General features: G+C 48.3%; 1 protein-coding gene across 1 annotated transcript in view; it reads right to left on the reverse strand.

Moving 5' to 3' along the window:
- ST14 (ST14 transmembrane serine protease matriptase) overlaps window positions 1–13,521 on the reverse strand; it is a 42,524-nt gene extending 29,003 nt beyond the window's left edge. The window contains exon 1 of the mRNA XM_078432956.2: window positions 13,240–13,521. Coding sequence (XP_078289082.1) covers window positions 13,240–13,320 — 81 coding nt within the window. The 5' untranslated portion in view covers window positions 13,321–13,521. The remainder of the gene's footprint in view (window positions 1–13,239) is intronic.
- Between the last annotated feature and the right edge of the window lie 7,022 nt (window positions 13,522–20,543).

Genomic DNA, 20,543 nt, shown 5'->3' on the forward strand with positions numbered 1-20,543 from the left:
TTTGCATTTATAAACAGCAAAAATAATACTGACTATCCAAACATCTACACAAGATTTCAATCAGAGCAGATGAGGAAAAAGTTAATCTTCATGCCAGACATTTTTTTTTTTTAATTGTTCCTCATTTGGCCACGGTGGGGTGTGACCTGATGAGAAGGCAGGGGATGAAACTGAACACTGAAGAAGTCACTCAGTCCTGGGATGACATCACACAACAACTGGCAATCTGCTTCTGCTGTTGAAGATCAAGATCAAGGGGCAGAGGTAACATCAGTGGCTGGAGACACAGGTGTTTTGCTTAAACCCGAGATAAGGACAATGGTGGTTGGCTTCATGTGCCACTGTCAGCTTTGTCGTTGACTTGTGGCAGGGTGCCCTTCACTTATAGCTTTGGTGGCTCAGTATACCCACCATCAGCTGAGACGGATCCCAATTCCATGATGTCATCACTGCCACCACAGACATGAGAACCAAAACACACCCCTCAGATGATTCAAGCAAGAAAGGACAGTCTGCCCATCTGCAATGGTTTTCCAAGGTGAGGAGGGATGCTGTAGCCCTCATACATGCCCTCCTTTGCAAGGACAAAGACAAAGCCAGCATAACTCTCAAGGCCACCCCCTGATACCAGTTGGAGTTAGATCCTGGCCAGGGTCCCCAGGAATACAGCATGGCTCAAAGCCACTTCAGACAACAGAGCAAGGAATGACTTCCAAACACTAGAACTGTACTTGTCTTCCTGGGTGATGCTGAGCACAGATGTGCACAGAATTGAGATACCAGAGGTGACACTGGAGAAGAGTCTCTACTTAGATGGGCTCTCTCCAAACTCAGCAGCTATGGACAGAGAGCAGCCAGCCCATGTACAGGCTCCGGGGGCAAGGACTTCACAATGGCCCGCACAGAGAGGATACCTGATTTGTTCATCACAAGATGACTAAAGGGACAACGAGAAGGGAAAGAAAGCCCACATTGGAATCCTCCACCCACTCACCAACCTGGGGCAATTGATCTCGCAGAAGCGGGAGTCTCAAGAAACCCACAAGGAGCTACAGTTCCCATGATCCTACCACCCCAATATTTCCCAGACTTGTCAGGTCACAAAAAATTATAAAAGAATAAAATAAAACAAACACAGGGCTTGCTCAGCATCTAGTTTCCCAAGCCTCTCCCCCTGGAGATTCTGATAGTGTACATCAGGGGCAGGGCCCTGAGATCTGGAAGTTTAACAAGACCCCAGGTTATTCTTAGGAACCTGACGGTTGGAGAACCACCACCTACCATTTCCCAGAGGCCACCTGCCTGGCTCACCCACTTCCCATTGCTGTGAGAGGAACCATCTAGGTTCGAGTTCCACCCGCCCTATTTTAAGCAACCAAGTGGATGCAAGGAACCTGCCGTATGGGGCTGCACTTTGCTTCTTGCCCTGGGACCCTCCCACGATTAGGGTATAAGCATCACCCCAAAGTCCCCGAGACTGCCACCAGAGCTCCTGGGGGACACACACTCCCAGCCGAGGCCTAGTCAGCTGGCGGTGGACTCCCTAAACCCTTCTTCCTTTTTGGTGCCCAACCCTCTCACCCTTACCCTTTGACTCTGTCCCTGTCTTCAGCTGCCCCACCAGAAGCAGCTGCTGGGAAATGGGTGAGGCTTCAGGGCCCTAAAGTGGGTCCAGAGCTACCTGTAGATCTGTGACCTCCAAGCCATCTAGGGGAGCAGAAAGCTGACCCACAGCCAACAATTTGTACTGGAGGAAGCAAATCGCAACTCGGCACACCTGGTCAGAGCAGAAAGGAAAGTCCCCAGGGGGCTGACTCAGCCACTGTGGGTGCTCTGTCAGCACAGAAACTCAGTAGGTCTGTAACAGCCAGTATCTGGCTACTGCAGGTTTCACGCTGTGTCCCCTTCCCGACTCCCTGCAACGCCTGGGCCCTTCCTAGTGCACTAGGAAGGCCTCCTGCTCCTGACCAGGGGGACAGAAGAAACCAGGGACCTCTGCACCTGCTCACAGCCCAGAGGCAACTCACCTACCAAAGCCATGGAGTCTGCCATCTACTTACATTCTAGGCCTCATCTGTATTCCATGTTTCTGGTCGTTTCCGAAACATTTTTATAAATGTTAAAATCCATTTCAAATGCAATTTTTTGCAGAGCCTCAAAATAATAAAACAATAAATGGACTGGTTGAAGTAGCCTCAGGACCCAGGGGGTGTCCAGACTACTCCTTGAAACACTGCCCTCAAGGACTGTGACAGGTTTCCAAACCACAGGGTCTCCCTGAGCGGCTGTCAGAAAGGGGCCAAAGCCCGCAGAGGCTCTGGGGATGCCCTGACAGTTCCCAGGGCTCTCACCCCCATCGCCTCCGTGCCTCACAGCTCAGGGAGGGACAAGGGAGGCCACCATAAACATATTCATGATTTCTGTGCATCTTTGTGCATTTTTAATATAGGTTATCTCTAATGCCTACAACTAAGTTTCATTTCCAGATGAGGAAATGCATAAAGGAGGGTCACCCAAAAACCTAGACAGCTATAAAGTGGCAGGCACAATTCCAGACTCCAAAGCCAGTGTTCTCAGGACCCTCTGCTGCTTCTCAGGGGATCAGCGATCACCCCTTCTCCCACAGAGGTACAGATGTGCACACCGAAGTTCAGAGAGTAACTGCCTTAAAGAACACTCTACAAAACTCTACCTGTGACACAACGTGTTTCCAGGGCCCGAGAGACAAGAAGCCTTGACCAACATTGCATATGGATTCTTACCCCTACAATGCTGGTCTAGGGGTGCTGACTCCCCCCACTCTGACCTTGCCCCCAGCCAGGAAGCCTCCAAATCTGTAAGGAGCCAGGAAGCTGCTCGTATCCTGCCCACTCAGAATGGCTCAGCTCTCCTTTACCACCTACCAAACTCACCTGCCCTTGAAAATGCAGCTCAAGGCTATGCCCCTCCAGGAAACTTTCATAGACCACCTTAATCCACAGCACCTCCTTATGACCTGCACCACCCACTTGGCATCAATGATACCCCATGCCACGCTAAGCAGAACAGGCAGTCTTAGGGAGTCAGGGTAGCCCAGTTTCTTCTTCATACCGTTTCTCTCCCCAGCCCCCTCTATGACGCTGCCCAGAGGTAGCACTTGATTGGTGGGTTGGCTGATTGAGGGACTTCTCTTTCCATAGCCACACTTGGGTAGCTTACCCAGGGCAAGCTGGGCTAATCTCCCAGGTGCCAGGGCCCAGGAAAGTTTCCAGATTTGTATCCCAAGGTACCTCCATCCACCCCTGGAAGGGGAGAGAATGCTCTCAGTCCACATCCCAGGATTTTGCTGACAGCACCCCCGCACCTCCTCACCCCTCCCTCACCAAGCACTCTGGTGTCAGCCCTGGCCTGGCCACCCGCTACAGGCAGCCCCACCTAAGTTTGGACTCTCCCAGGCTCTTCCTCTCCTAGTTTTCAAGTACATGTTCCCCCCCCCAGGACTCAACACCTTTGTGATTCCAACCTGAGAATTCCATCTCTGTTTCCAGATCACACCGTGGGAGAGAACACCAACAGCAGCCCCCACCCCTCCCCTGGTTCTTTGATCCTCCCGAATCTGCCTGGGTCCCATCCTTATTCTCCTGAGATCCTTTTCTGGCCCCCACCACTGTCACGGGATTCAGGGAGCAGACACATCTGCCAGCAGCAGCACAACCAGAGATTACACCCAAAACTAAACAAGAGGAACAAGCCGATTTCACAGGCTGATTTCACAGGCTGGTGCTTTTTCATTGACCACATTTTTTTATGGAGATAACTATGTTCACGTGCAGTTGTAAGAAGTAACGTGGAGAGATCCCTTGTACGTACGCTTTGCTCGGTGTCCCCCAACGGTAACATCTTGTGAAACTCCGGTATGATACCACAACTGACCTAGGTTTCTCATTTCACTTGTACTCATTCATGTGCGTATTACGTTCCACATAACTGATCACCAGCGTAGGGACCTATATCCACCTGCACAGTCAACATAATGGCCGGTTCTGTTTCCCACACAAAGATCCCTCCCTCTGCTCTTTTGTAACCGTGGCCACCTCCTCCCTGCCCCCTCCCCAAATGATCTATCCCCATTCTAAAATTGTCCTTTCAAAAATGTTATATAAATGAATCATCCAGGACATAATCTTTTAAGACTGCTGGCTTCTTTCACTCATTAAGATTCCCTGGAGAATCATTTGAGTCACTGCATGCACCGAGAGCGTGTGCTTATTACTGCTGAGTAGTATTCCACGCCACGCAGGCACAACAGTCTGTTTGACTGCTTCTCCATTCACCTTGCGAGGACCCGCAGGAGTGAGTGGAAAAGCCCAAGTCCACCTGCTTCCTGGAGCTGACTAGATCCCAAAGCCTCTGCTCAGGCATGGTAACAGAGCCATAAACCTAAGGGTCAGTGTGGATGAAAGGCCTGGATAAGCAAATGGGAAAGCACAGCCTGACGGTAAGTCACCTGGAGGCCCAAGTCTACATTCAGGAACCAGAATCCCAGTGGCATAAGCAGAACAGGAAAGAGGTGAAAACTTGGGAGACGGTGTCCTTGGAATCGCATTCCTAGAGTTGGGCCAAATTGTAGATGTCATCCTGCCTCCCATCTTCGCAGGGCCATCCTTTCCGGGGCAGAATAGCACTTTCCTTTAGTGCCAACCTCAGCATCACAATAACCCCTACACGTTAGCATTGCAATAGAGCCGGCCTAATTTCTCCAGCTGGGGGCAGCTCCCCAAATACTCGAAAATACTAGAAATAATCCAAATCGGCAATCAGCAATGGTGCTCTTGGAGTCTGCTCCTAATCTGGGGAAACGTGTTCCACTCAATTATTCAACGTTTTTTATTTTTATTTTTGGGACAGAGAGAGACAGAGCATGAACGGGGGAGGGGCAGAGAGAGAGGGAGACACAGAATCGGAAACAGGCTCCAGGCTCCGAGCCATCAGCCCAGAGCCCGACGCGGGGCTCGAACTCACGGACGGACAGCAAGATTGTGACCTGGCTGAAGTCGGACGCTTAACTGACTGCACCACCCAGGCGCCCCCCACTCAATTATTCAAACGATGTGTTTTATAAACCTCTGGCTATCTCATTCAACCTCACAGCAATATCCCCATTAAGACACGGTGCCCAGAATTCAACAGCATACTCCAAATGCAGACCAGTGTGGTCTCCACAGGGGCTATTCATCAATGACATACCTTATCCTGACAGCTCTATTTCCATTAATGCATTCAATTTGCACATACAAATAATAATAAACACATGATGATACATCCACTTGATGAAAGCTTATGCAGCAATCAAAAACGGGTTTTCAAAGAGTAGGAAGTATCATGAAAAAACTCTAATATGCAATGTTAAATGAAAAAAAAAAGTCAAAAAGTTCATATGTACTTTCCATCCCTCTAAACTCAACTCAGGTGTCTCCCTGAGAGATTCCCAAGGAGGGGTTCTCCCCGTGGGTTTTAGTCAGGTGACTAAACTCAGTCCCAAGGGTTCGCCAGCACCCTGTGCACCCCCGGTCCCAGCCTTGTCTCAAGGTCAACCAACTGCTCCTTAAGGATGGAGAAATGGGGCTGTCTTGTTCCACAATCCCAGCATGGGTTAATAAATTTTGATGCATTAACTGATTACAACCATGGCTTTAGCTACAGAATTGGAATTACGTTATGATTCTATTCTGGGGAAAATACATGTCACATATATTAACATCCACATAAATATTAGTCTATGCATTAAAGACTGTAAGAGAATATAAGCCAAACTATTCAGAGGGGTTATAAAACCCAGAGGAAAGAATTTCAGAGGAATTTCACTTTCTACTTTGCATATTTTGCTATTGCTTGATTTAAAAAAAACAAAAAAAAAAACAAAAAAAAACCTTCCTTGTATTTAGAAAAGCAACTTAGAAAAAAAAAGCAACTTTTGTATTTAGAAAAAAAGCAACTTTTTTTTTTTTTAGAAAGATGCATAGGCAATACCAAATTATTAAAATGCCTCTCTAGGGTACTTTCCCTCATTTTTTAATCCTTGAAATATGTATATATTAGCTTTTTAAATAATAATTTTAAAAGGTATCACCAAACAAAAATATGAAGGAGGAATTTACTGTACATTTTAGGGAACCACAGAACATGCCTGGGTTTTACTGAGCTTGCCACTGACTCAAAATATTGGATTTATTTTGGTGCCCTGCTTCTTCCTTCTCACTCTCCTCACGTCTCAACTGCGGGAGGGAGGTGGTTTTTGTTTCCACTGTTAGGGTGGTCACTAAGCACAGCACTTAACTCCTAACACAAATCAACATAATTCTGTTCCTGCCACCCCATCACGTTGGCTGTCCAGCTCCTTCTGACTCAGAATTAAGTCATTCGAGGTATCGGCCTTCCCCTCCCAGAAGAGTGTCATTTACAAAACTGATAAGCAAATGCTCCAAGACCTCAACAGAGTTGTTAGTAAACAAGAAATGGCACAGAACCGAGGAGGGAGTTAGGAAGAGACCCCAGGCCCCTGCACAGTGACATGGATCCATGCATGGACCCTCTTAGGCACAGTCAACCAACCTACTGGGACCCCACTGCTCACCAGCCCCCAGGCCTCCACCACGCCAAGCAGATAAAAGGCTGATACAGCAATTCCCCAGGACACAAACTGTGTGTGCACAAGGAACTAGATAAAACATACGCATAAGGTAAGGCGTGGAAAGAAGCGTGAAGAATGTAAACAACCCTATTTGTGGGCTTAGGTAGGTGAATCTTTCCTTTTTTTATTTTAAAATTGCCTTTATGATTTTTAATCATGTGTATAATAAATAAAGCTACATTTTGTTCAAAGCCTTGTTGAAATCACATCTCCAGCCAGTCTCCTGGTCTACCAGATGAGTAACCTCATCAAAAGGGGAAACCAGACAAGTTTGGTGTGAGAGGTTTCCGTGGATCTGTGTCGGCGCCTGGTGCTCACCACTCTGGTTAATGACGTGTTCCAGTACTTTGCTGGGGATATGCATCAATGACCATCATCTTTGTAATACAACTGTATAATGGCTTGGCAGTTAAGATGTAGGCTTTGAAGTCACATAGATCTAGGTTTGAACCCTTGTTCTATCTCTAATTGCCTTTGGGTCATTATGCATACCTTTTGAGCCTCAGTATTCTCAGCTTTAAACTGGGCGGTTTTATTCACAGAGTTGCTGTGTGGATAGAGAAAGATACTGAATTGAAATACACATATTTAGTGAGGGTAGAAACAGTCGTGATCATATTCTTTACCTTTTCACGATCCTCACTATCTCAGAGACACCAGGGATTCAAGATTTTGACCAGTTTGCCACCTATCACAAGAATTCTAAAGATTTTGTTGCCAAGCCTGGACAGAATAAGCAAACTCAGAAAATATGAGATTCCAAGACAGCAATTTTAGTAGACACCTGTGTCTAGAAAACTTCTTACAAAGAAAAAGAGGCAATTACTATCCATGAACTCTGAACAAACCCCAAATATGTTTCTGAACAAACCCCAAGTACCTTCTCACCACTGCCAGCCAGAGTGAGAGTTCTTGGAGAAGCCCAGAAGTTCCCATTCCTGTCTACTAATCAGCCGTTATAATTTTGGTAAGTCCCCAGCACCTCAGAAACATCCTAAGAAGCAAAACCCAGTTTCTTATCCAAACCAAACTCCTTCTCACCCTTAGTAATCCATCCCACCCTAAGCACACTGGACTGACAGCCGTCCTACACTCTGGAGGCCCAAGCAGAATAGAGCAGAGCCAGACTACCTGGCTTCAAATTCCAGTCCCACTACTGTTTCACTCTGTGACCTAAGGCAAGTTGCTTAGCCTCTCTGTGCTTCATTTTCCTCACCTATAAAAGGGTAATAATAACACTGAGAGGTATAATACACGGTATATGATCAACAAATGCTAGCAATGATCTCAACACTCCAGTAGCATATGCACAATGTCAGAAGCAACATCTTTGGGCCCTGGGCCCAGTGGCTCTGTCACACTGTCTTCTTCTAAGAACAGACTTTCTCTCTTAGGAGAGACATGAGCCAACCATCTGGTCAGAACCAGAAGCCCAAGAAGGAAGTGACACCAGGGGAACTCCAGCATCACAGTGGCCACCGGCCACCAGCCACAGGGCAGGCAGCCACACCCCCCAGGGTGCAGCGTGACAGGCCCAGGTCAGGGAGGCTGTGTTGACATGGCATCGTCACCACCAACAAGCCGGCTCTGGGCAGATCCACCCGCGGAGGGTCCTCACAGGTTTACACAACTTAGGCTTCAGACACAGGCAGCTACCGAGCTAGGATTGTCTTCTCTGCCTCAGTTTTCCCATCCCCTAAGTGAGGCCATGAAGGTCCAGGTCTTCCCAGGACTGAGGTGCCGGGAAGCACCCTGGGATAGGCAGGCTGCCTGGGAGGTGAGTCCCCACCTAAAGAACTGCCCACCTCCCCTGCTGTGCCCTCACCTGCTGCACACACTGTCATGGCATATGGGCATCCCAGACAGCCCCAGTACCTGCTCAAGAGAACCTAGAAGAAGTAAGTTTTTTAAAGTTTCGTTCTGTATGGGAGGGAGGAAGACAGGGATGAGGAGTCAGTCATAGGTCGTAGGCACACATTTCTTTTCCGTAAAAGGATCTTTCTCATAGAAGCTGCATAAAGGGTGGTCTCATTTCCCAGCTCCTCCCAAAGAGATTCCCTGTGTTCAGCGGGACAGGCCAGCACTTCTGGGAGGCCAGTGCCCTGCTGACAACCTTAGTTCTCAGCCTCTGCACACTCCTCCTACCAATACTACATCACCTTCTTTTTTTCAACGTTTTTTTTTTTTTTTTTTTTTTTTTTTTTTTTTTTATTTATTTATTTTTGGGACAGAGAGAGACAGAGCATGAACGGGGGAGGGGCAGAGAGAGAGGGAGACACAGAATCGGAAACAGGCTCCAGGCTCCGAGCCATCAGCCCAGAGCCTGACGCGGGGCTCGAACTCACGGACCGCGAGATCGTGACCTGGCTGAAGTCGGACGCTTAACCGACTGCGCCACCCAGGCGCCCCACTACATCACCTTCTTGTTGTCTCCAGGCTGTTTCCAACTCAGAAATCCAGGGAGAAGATATTTGCAAACACATATCAAATAAAGGGTTAGTATCCAAAATCTACAAAGAACTTATCAAACTCAACACCCAAAAAACAAATAATCCAGTGAAGAAATGGGCAAAAGACATGAATAGACACTTCTCCAAAGAAGACATCCAGATGGCCAACCAACACATGAGAAAATGCTCCACATCACTCATCATCAGGGAAATACAAATGAAAACCACAATGAGATACCACCTCACACCTGTCAGAATGGCTAACATTAACAACTCAGGCAACAATAGATGTTGGCAAGGATGCGGAAAAAGAGATCTCTTTTGCATTGTTGGTGGGAATGCAAGCTGGTGCAGCCACTCTGGAAAACAGTATGGAGGTTCCTCAAAAAACTAAAAATAGAACTACCCTACAACCCAGCAATTGCACTACTAGGCATTTATCCAAGGGACACAGGTGTGCTGTTTCGAAGGGACACATGCACCCCCATGTTTATACCAGCACTATCAACAATAGCCCAAGTATGGAAAGAGCCCAAATGTCCATCGATGGATGAATGGATAAAGAAGATTTGGTATATATATATATATATATATATATATATATATATATATATATAATGTATACACACACACACACACACAATGGAGTATTACTCGGCAATCAAAAAGAATGAAATATTGCCATTTGCAACTACTTGGATGGAACTGGAGGGTATTATGCTAAGTGAAATTAGTCAGAGAAAGACAAATATCATATGACTTCACTCATATGAGCACTTTAAGACACAGAACAGATGAACACAAGGGAAGGGAAGCAAAAATAATATAAAAACAGGGAGGGGGACAAAACAGAAGAGACTCTTAAATATGGAGAACAAACAGAGGGTTACTGGAGGGGTTGTGGGAGGGGGGATGGGCTAAATGGGTAAGGGGTATTAAGGAATCTACTCCTGAAATCATTGTTGCACTATGTGCTAACTTGGATGTAAATTTAAAAAATAAAATAAAATAAAATACTAAATTAAAAAAAGAAAGAAATCAAAACTGTGTGATCTATACACCAGGCTGCAACTTACAAAGGGCTTTCATGTAAAGTATCCCTGTAAATTCTTGCAACAAACCTGTAACACATATGTCATCCCCATTTTATAGCCACAGAAACTGAGGCTCAGATTAGGTAACATCTGAGATCACCCACCAGAAAAGCGGAGGCACCAGGTCTTAGCTCCGTGGTGGACACTCTGGAACTCACAGATGGCCTCAGGTCCCAATTCCCCTACCCTGACCCTTCAAGCCTGGATTAGCTGTTTCCTAGGTGCCCACCCTGGGTTTCTCTGGAATCCAGTACTTATCATACACACAGAAGTTAACCCCCCCCCCCCCCCATATTCCACACTATACTGGGTATTCCTTGAAGGCAGGGGCTATAGGACTAGGATCTTTCTCAAATGTCATTGTCCAGTACCTGGCACATGCTCAGTAGGTAGGTATGTAATAAATATTTGTTACATAGATGAGTGAATGTTTGACCAGTTACCAGAGATGACTCTGAATAGCCCCCACACCTGATTTCCCAGTCCTGGTCTCCATATGCCTGGGGGATATTGACTCCTACCCAGGGCAATCTTGACTTGAGAAGGAACCAATGGAGCTCAAAGTACTTTTATAGCTCCATCAAATAGGGCCCAGACACTCACAACAAGGGCCCAGAAACTCAGTGAGGCGGGCTTCCCAGTTCTCACTGGTGGCCATAATAATTGGCATCTGTAAACCTGCTCTCATGGAGGGAGGGCTCACACGATCCCCAAACACCATGTGCACATCAGGGCCCCGGAGACAGTAGGGAACACTGAGGTGGCCACTTCCTACTTACTGGGAACAGGGTTGGGTAAGCAGGGGCCAGAGTCATCAGCCTTGGGAAGGATGCAGTCACATACAAGAATTTTAAGACCAACCCTTCTCCATCCGTGCAGGAATGGGAATGCCAGAACATGGAACTCGGAAACAATAGTCCCCAGGTGGGGCTCAGCATGACCCAGCCAGGCAAATCCTGGGGCAGAAGCTGCACCTCCTGGTCAGGGAACAGGTCAAGGCAGAGTCTGCAGACCCTGACTGCAAACACTGCAGGGTGATCCAGAGAGTGAGCTTTCTGCTAAGGCATGGAATGGGAAGGAATATTCAATGACTTCCTGGAGAAACAGAAATGAGCTTTGGGCACAGCAAGCTACTTTCTTCAGGGCACACTGCACCACATCTAACTTTTGCACAACTCTCTTAGCATGGCTTTCAAGACTGTAATTTCCTTAAGGAAACAATCATATCTTATTTGGTCTTTGAGAACCTTCCATCCCTCCTAGTGCCCAGCCCGGGACTAGGTACAGAGGTGGTTCAATGGAGCTCAGCGGGAGAAAAGACAGAAAGGGTGACCCGCATGAAGAAAAGTCACAGAATCAGAGGTGGAAGGAAGAACCCAATGGAATAGAGAATGCGTGAGCTTCACAGAAGATGAGAAAATGAGCAAGGGCTTGCATGGGACAAGAGAAAGCCAGCTGACAGGAGTGTGGGGATGAGCCCAGGCCCAGCCCCCGGTAGGGGAGGGGGTGTGGGCAGAGAGGCAGCACAGAGGAAGACTGCAGAATCCCACAAAGGGAAGTTGAGGGGTGGGGGGGGGGGGGGGGAAACAAGCCTGCCCTGAAATAACAAATACCAAACAGCAGGCCCTCTGCTGAGGAGGCAGGAGTCTAGAGCCCCAATGGGCAATTATCAACAATTCGTAATTATCAAGGATTCGTAAACATGGCAGTTACAGAAAGGAAAACAGAAGGCATACATCTGGGGAACCTGCCTCGAGCAGGGAGCCTCCGCAGGAACACAGGCCCAGGCCTCCAGGCTGGCTGCCCTATCCATGTTTCCTTCCACATAGGAAGTGAAAAATGGAGAAAACAAGAGTGTCCAAGCCCAGCTGCTATCTGTGGTCCAGCTAGCCACAGCAGCCCCAGAATCTGGTCTTAAGTCAAGATGCTGCTTGGAGAAAAGGAACTGATTTCAGAGAGCTACAAAATCTGGCCTATGTGAAGCAATGGCGCAACCTGAGGCAGCAGATGTTACAGGACCAGGAGAGTAGAAAGAGTGCGGGCCATGCAGAGCCACCCCTCACCTGCATGAGGGAGAAAGCTCCCTCACAATACGCCCCCACCCCCAGCACCCACCCAGCGCCAGCCATGACCTGGGCTTCTCTGGCATTTCAGGGAAACCCAGGGTCCCAGCTGGACAGAGGCAGAGGTATGGTTGCTAGTCCTGCCTGGGCACTGCCACTAGGTGTGTCCATCAATAAAGCACCAACCCATCCCCAACTCTTACATCAAGGTTTAAGGTCCCCGGTGATTTTGTCTGCCAAACAAGAGCTTCCTGCTTGGGCATCTTCCAAAAGGCTCAAGACACATGTTCTTACATCCCTTCTCACAAAATCACCTTCCCAAAGGGCTTCATACCCTCTTAGAGAAGGCCAGACAAGTCCAACCCTGGGGTCCTTAGCACCAGGCTCTATGGCACTCAGAGCTCTGGTCTCCCAGTAGCCCTCTGCAAAGGTCGCAAAATGCCCTCTGACCAGGAAGGAAAACAACGAACTCCCGCAGCGACCAAGGATGGCTATGACCCCAAGGCCCCCTGGAAACCATCCTTGCTCAGCCCAAATCACCACACTCCGGGCCTCCGCCCCTGGTCCTTTCCAGATGTGCACTAAGAGTGCGGAGTTAATGGAGGGACCGAGATGGAGCCCTTTTCTCGGGTCAGGGAAAGGACTGAGTGGGCAGGAAGGCTGGAGGAGAGACTCGGAGTCTCCAAGGACCCGAGGGTTGCCGCCTCCACCTGGGCCGCCTCCACCTGGGCTGGCGCGCGGCAGGGCTGGTACCAAAGGTCCGCCAGGCACCCGCCAAACAGGAAATTCCACCTGTCGGGCCGGCCAGCGCCCGGGCCACAAATGGGCAATGGAGCGGTTCCCTTTGCCAAGACAAAGCGCCCGGGCCCTCGGCGCCCGCTCCCGTCGCCCCGCTCCCGGCCACACCGGTGGCTTCCCGGGCCCCGACGATGCCCGCAAAGCCCGCCGCGCCCCTCGCCAACCTGAGGCCGCGAGCTGTACTTGAGTCCTGCGCCGAGGTCCTTGGAACCCCCTCCGCCCTTGCGTGCCCGATTGCTCTTCATGGTACCAGCGGTCGGTCGCGGGTCTCAGAGGCGTGGTCCCCGCGGGCGGCTGGCTCCCATCGCCGTCGGGGCGCTAGGGGCGCGAAGGGCGCGGGGCGCACAGGGGCGCACCGGGGCGCTAGGAGCGCGGGGGACACGGGGGGCGCGGGGCGTGCCGAGTTCCGGTAGCAACCCCGCGTGCTGGCCGCCGGCGGTCGCTCTCGCCCTCACTCTTCCTGTCCCAGGCAGGTAGTTTCAGGGTGTGGCCTCCCCGGGGCCCGCCCCGCCGTCCGTCCGCCTCGCCGGCGCACCTTTCCCAGGCCCCGCCGCCCCCTCGTCGGTTCCCGCCCCGCGCGGAGCCCCGCTCCGCCTCCTCCCCTCGGGGCCTGCCTCCTCCCCTCGGGGCGAAGGGAAACACAAGGCCACGGGCGGGGAGGTGAGGGACAAGTAAGACCCGGAGACCTGCGCGGTGGTGGCCATGAGCATTAACTGTGCCCCGCGCTTACTGGGCCCTCGGTGAGTACCTAACAGCAACAAAAATGAGTTCACCCCGCTCTCTCCCTCTCCTAGAGGTGGCCCTTTGCGCTGGGGGATAACCCTTTCATCCGCCTCCTGGATGCCACCCATGGTTTCTTTCCCTCCCTCTTGCGTCTTCAATCCCTCTCCACCTTGCTAAATGACCAGGTCTCAATTATAACCCTTCCAAACCAGACAAACACCGGAACCGCCCCTTGACCCAGCCTCCCCTCCAGCCACTGCTCTCCTGCCCCGTGGCTTGTTGCTACCTGTCCCCCACTGCTAGGAGGCCCTTGCTGTCGTTCGTGTCCACCTTTCCCTGGGTGGGTGACCAAAGACTCCAGCTGCTCCACCAAACGCCATCTTACCTGTCCCCAGCATCCTGCACCTGTTTGCAGCAGCCAGTACTGATTGATTCCATCCTCAAATGTTCACCTTCCCTGGTTCTACTTTCTGACCTCTAAATGTCAAGGTTCCCAAAGTAATCTCTTCAGCCTCCCCCCTTTTTTCTCTACACTTTCTTGACGACTCATCTCATCTTATGGCTTCAAATAGGTAAATCTGCCTTCCTCTTACTGACATCAGAAAGAGTCCCAATTCTGCATTAATAATTGCTGGGCGGGGGGTGGGGGAGTGGGCGCCTGGGCGGCTCAGTCCGTTAAGCATCTGACTTCAGCTCAGGTCATGATCTCACAGTGAGTTCAGAGCCCTACATCCGCCTCTGTGCTGATAGCCCAGAACCTGGAGCCTGCTTTGGATTCTGTGTCTCCCCCGCCCCCTCTCTTTGCCCCTCCCCTGCTTGTTCTCTCTCTCTCTCTCTCTCTCTCTCTCTCTCTGGAATAATAAATACATAAACTTAAAAAAAAAGACTTTAAACAGTAAGAATTGCTTGAGAACTTCTCCATTTGTGCTCTACTGGTATTACATAATCAACAAATATTATCGAGCACATATTATATGCTAAGTACTGTTATACGTGCTGGGAAACAAAAGTAAAATAAAAATTCCCACTTTGCAAACAACAAGCCCCAAACTTCCTTTCCAGACTTGACCATCTTCCACTCTTTCTCTAGCTGTAACAGTGGTCTCCTAGGCTCAAAATCTTGGACTTATCTTTCACTGTCCACCCTCTTATACCTTGTATCTAATTAGTTCCAAATCCGGTGAAGTCTTTCTCTCAAGTTGCTTATATGTATAGCTCTTTTCTTTCCTACCCCTTTAGAAGACCCCTTGGAAGCAAACCTTTATCACCCTTTTCCTGGATTTACATAAGAGCAAATGGATCTCCTGTCTCCAGTTTGCCATCCTCTGATCCCTCCTGTAAGTTACTCTTCCTTTTTTAAGTTTAATTTATTTATTTTAAGAGAGAGAGAGAGCTGGGGAGAGGCAGAGAGAGAGAGAGAGAGAGAGTCCCAAGCAAGCTCCACATTGCCAGCACAGAGCCCAGTGCAGCACTTGAACCCATGAACCGTGAGATCATGACCTGAGCCAAAATCTAGAGTTGGACGCTTAACTGACTGAGCCACCCAGGAGCCCCTCAAGTTACTCTTCCGAAGCCACAGCTTCTGTAGAACGTTCAGTGTCTCCTGGATCAAATCCAGCCTCCTTAGCGTGGCTTTCACAGTGTGACCTGTCTTCCTTTGCAAGCTTGCTTCCCAGCATTCCTGTTTGGACCCTGTCCCTGAAACCAGACTTTCCGACATGTGCAGCTTTCCTAAAGGCCCTTGTGCACTGACAAGCCCTTCTCCTTCACACTCGTCTCTGCACATTGGGACAAAGTCTCCCACGGTAGTCATGAGTGTGTTGTCGTTATTCACTGAGGGCTTTTAGCGTGCTGCCTTCTGGGCACAGGCGAGGATTGCACTCCTTCCACTTTGAAGTTAGGTGTGGTCATATGGCTCGCTGTGGACGAGGAAATGTTAAACAATAAACACCACTTCCAGGTAGGGGCCTAAGGAAGTAATACGCACTCCCAAGCTCTCTTCCCCAGTGAGGTACTTGTACAGACAAAACCTCCATCTCCCTGTGATCCTAAGGGGCTGCACTGGGCGGAGACTCTTGCAGATGCCATGAGCACTGGCTACGGAGCATGAGTGAGAAGTCAGCTTCCAGGACGTGAAGCCACTGAGAGTTCACGGTCATTCAACATTGCGGCAAACCTAGCCCATCCTGATATATTACCTCCTCCATGAGATCTTCTTTCCCTCTAAACCAGAAGTACGTCTGCTTGTACCTTTATCATGGGATTTGTCACCTTTTTTTTTTTTTTTTTTTTGCATTTCTGCCAGTGTCTCACTCAACTTTGAGTCCTCAGAGCATAGAACACTAGCAAAATAATTCGTGTCAATTTAATAAAGGAAAATAAGTCTGCCGTTGCCTATAGAAAGCATTCCAAAGCTAAAGAGAAGCTATCAAAAATAATTTTCTGCACAGTAGGACAAAGTCACTGACAGTACATTGTAGGCACTACCATTACCAATGACATGATACCCTTCAGTTAGTGTGGGTGATTGAAAGTAAGCCAGATCCAAGGTAACAACAACGAGATAGGGCTCGTGGCACTAAAACATGCTGTTCTGCTGAAAAAGGAGTGTCTCCTATCGTCTTCTAGGTTCCTAGAGCATCATCTCTTATCCCACAGAGCTAATAAATGCCTTGCACACAGAAGGCACTTAGTGCTATTGGACGCAATACGTATGCAGGGCATTTACTGTGATTCCAGATTAAGAGGAAAAGATTCAGACGGAGACCATTCTCTACGATCACTGTGTCAGGCCCATTTACATTAAACCGATTTGGTTTAATCCTCATAAAATTGTATTATGTGAGATAAGTACTTTTATTCCTAAATTGTAAGTGAAGAAAGCCATGGGCATGCAGCCTAAAGGATGTAGCCAGGTTCTCACACTCTTAAGGGGTAAACCCAGACTCAAACCCAAATTTCAGTGTGAGGCCCATGTCATTTCTTTGTGGCAAAGACCGACTCATGCAGCCTCCATCGTCCCCTGCTTGCTCCAAACACCCCCACTCCAAAGCTGTCAGCCATCTGAGGATAAGCCTTTCTCACCCTGACCCCAGGACTCTGTCTGCTGGGGAAGGCAGGGCTGTGTCACTGGGACCCCCTCCAAAGACCTCCCCAATTAGCCCAATGCCCTTGGGGCCAGAGCCATGCAGAGCTTGTACAAGTATGGACCTGACTACAGGCCAAAAAACAGGCTTCAGCTGATGATAACATGGGAGAGAGGGGGGCCACTTTGAGTAGACCCAGCCCCAGTTTAAAATCCCAGAGCTCTGTCACTGTCCAAGATGGCGAGAACAGGGGGGTGGGTGGCAAACCCAGCTGAAGCAGATTGTGCCAGGCCAGCAGGCTAGTCTCACTTCTGCCCGGAGAAGTCTGACAAGAGGCGTGGGGTGTGGGGGAGGATTGGAATGAAGGGGTGGAGCAGAGTGAACGACTTACGGATACAGATGGATACATCTGTGAATGTATCCACACCTTCTGGAACAAAGGGGTTTATGGTGCTGGCACTAGCCCCACTTTTGCTTTTGTGCTGCTGCTGCTCTACCACTTCCCTGTCAAAGTAAAAATGCAAGGTATAAATATGAGTTGTTTGGTAGCCCCAAGGTGATTCAGCCTTCTCCCTGCCTGATTACTTCACCCTGCCCCACCTTTTCCCCTTGTCCTGCAGAAATCCAAATTAAGCTAAAATATCACCCAGTGGAACTTTCTCCAGGCATATTAACCTCAGTGCTCCCAGAAATTGGTATGCTCCTCAATCAGAGCTTACGTTACAGGGCATTTGATTGTGCTGATCCACATAAGAGCTGTTTAATGTTGTTGCAAGAGGGGCGCCTGGGTGGCTCAGCTGGTTAAGCATCTGACTCTTGATCTCATGGTTCATGAGAGTGAGCCCCACGTCAGGCTCTGCACAGACAGCATGAAGTCTGCTTGGGATTCTCTCTTTCCCTCTCTCTGTCTCTCCCCTCCCCTGCTCGCTCACTCTCTCCCTCTCAAAACAAATAAATAAACTTTAAAAAAAAGAAAAAAAAGTTGCAAGAAACGAGTGAGGACAGCCCATGAAGCTGATGAGACTATCAGTATATCATCCCCTGCTCAGGCTTCTGCTCTTGTGTTTCTCCATTTATAGTGTAGGAATAAAAGTATTTAGTTTATATACCCTAATTTTATGAGAAGGAAACCAAATGGGTTTAATGTAATGATGTATAGTTAATTTGCTCCTCTGTCACATTCAGCACTCAGGAAGTTGACGTGACACAGTGATCGATTGTAGAGAAGGGTCTTGGCCCACGTTTCTTCCTCTTGATCTGGAATTACATTAAATGCACTTCAGGTGTATTGCATTCAGAGAATAGCACTGAGTGCCTTCTGTGTGCAAGGCATTTCTTAGCTCCATAAGACCAGCAGTGATGCTCTAGGAACCCTTCTTTCCTAGCGGGACAGCAGGTTTTATTTTATTTTTGTAGGTGAGCTGTAGGCCCAGCATGGGGCTTGAACTCATGACCCTGAGATCAGGAGTCACATGCTCTACTGACTGAGCCAGGCACCTCCACCAGGCTTGAATACCATGAGTCCCATCTCACTTAGGTTACTATGGATCCAGCCATCTTAGCAAGTGGCTTCATCATCCACTTGGTCAAAACAGTTCAAAAGACTTCACTGACTTCTTTTCCCTTATCCTACTCACAAACAACAAGGAACAAACAAATCCCGTCTGGTATAGTCCGCTCCAGCTGGGTTTGCGCCCTGTTCTCAAGGTCTTGGACAGTTCCACCTCCAAAGTATATTTGAAATCTATCTATTCCTCTTTTCCAGTGCTGTGTCCTTCTTCCAAGCCACCATCATCTCTCATCTCCTCCCTGGACCGCACCCCAACCACCTCCTGAAGCCCTGCCTTCTTCCCCTCGGCTCCTCTCTGATCCGATCTGCTGTGATTACAGTGCAAGATCCCGGGCGCTACATCACTGCCCTCTCAGAACACAAACTCCTGAAGGCAAGGAGCAGTGTCTGTTGATTTCTCCACCTCACAAAAAGTGTTTGTTAAAATATTTAAAACCTAAATGAATAAGTGAAAATGTAAGTAAATGTTTCTGGTTTTCTGTTAGCACTTAAACAGCATAAAACAAGTACACAGTTTACTGGATTATTCTACAGCAACACCCTAGTCATTGCCACCCGTGAGAGGAACCGGAACCTGTCAACACCAGCCCGCCCCCGGGCCCTCTGTGCGCCTGTCCCAGAAATAACCCCTGTGCCCCAACCCCCCACTAGGAGCGGCCACAATGTTAACATCTGAGGTGACTATTTTCTGATTTTTCTTTCTATGGCTTTATCATCCAGGCCTGAAGCACTACACACTTCAGTTTAGCTTTGGCCTGTTCCTTGTCTCTTTTATTTATTTATTTTTTTAAGTTTATTTATTTATTTTGAGTGAGAGAGGGAGAGAGAGTGCGCATGTGCAGGAGTGGGGGGGGGGGGGCAGAAGGAGAGGGAGACAGAGAATCCCAAGCAGGCTCTGCACCGTCAGCATAGAGCTCAACTCAGGGCTCAATCCCACAAACCTCGAGATCATGACCTGAGCCGAAATCAAGAGTCACGTAACCTACTAAGCCACCAGGCACCCCTCTCTTTTGTTTTAAATGTGTCTTTTAGGTCCCTTAATCTAGTGCTTCCCACTTGTTGTTTTCTCCCTTTACAATTTGTTTACTGAAGAAATCCTATCATTTGTTCTGCAGACTTCCCACACCCGGGATTTTGCTGATTGTCGTCTCAAACTGTTGTCTAGTTAGTGAGTTCCCTTGCCCTTTGTATATCCTGGGAATTGTAGTAGCTAGAGGCTTAATCAGATAAGGGTTTGATTTTTTTTTTTTTCTTTCGTTAAGTAGGCTCCACACCCAACTTAGGGCTTGAACTCACGACCTCAAAATCAAGAGTCAAGAGTCGAATGCTCTATTGAATGAGCCAGTCAGGCAACGCTAAACATTGTCTTCTTTTTCTTTAAGTGTGATTTTTTGTGGAGGGGAGGGAAGGTAACTTCACATGTGGTGGTGTCTTCTTCAATATGAGGCACTGTCTGGCCATCTCTTCTATTTCCAGCTTCATGCTTAGGTTCTAAATTCAGGAAATGTGAACAGTAACTTTTCAGTTTATCATTCCTTGTTTATTTACTGGCTGAAATATCTCTATAAAGCAAAATTTCCCATCTATATCGTCAACCACTGGTAATGTTTGTATCGGAAAAGAAGGGTAAAGGCCTGAGTCTTTCCCTTTTTTACCAGTTTCAAAATAGTTAAATCTCTAACATCTTCCAAAAGAACCAAATGGAGTGTGTTTGCTTGTTTTTGTATTATTATGAATTCTTGGATTTTTAAACATATTTGCTATGTTTTGGTTCCTTGTCATTTTTATGCTTAGTGATGCTGAAATTGGCCCCTCTTTGACAGGTGGGAGCCTCTTCTAATTGGCTCTTACTTTTGATCCAGTTCTAATCATCTTTGATCATTGATTTGCTTTCTGGTAAGATGTTCCAGGTTCTTCTTATACATTTATTCCCTGCCCAGACATGCAACCAGCCATTTCTTGAGGACATCCTGTGTCTTTTTTAGTGAGAAATGGTATTTCAAGATAATCTCCTGGGTACCAGGGATATTTATTACTACTTAGTTGATCATTGCTTCTGGGACATTTGGTGGACAAAGCTAGGAATTTT

The sequence above is a fragment of the Panthera onca genome, chromosome D1 (genome assembly GCF_046562875.1).
Source record: "Panthera onca isolate mPanOnc1 chromosome D1, mPanOnc1 haplotype 2, whole genome shotgun sequence".
Classification (NCBI taxonomy): Eukaryota; Metazoa; Chordata; class Mammalia; order Carnivora; family Felidae; genus Panthera; species Panthera onca.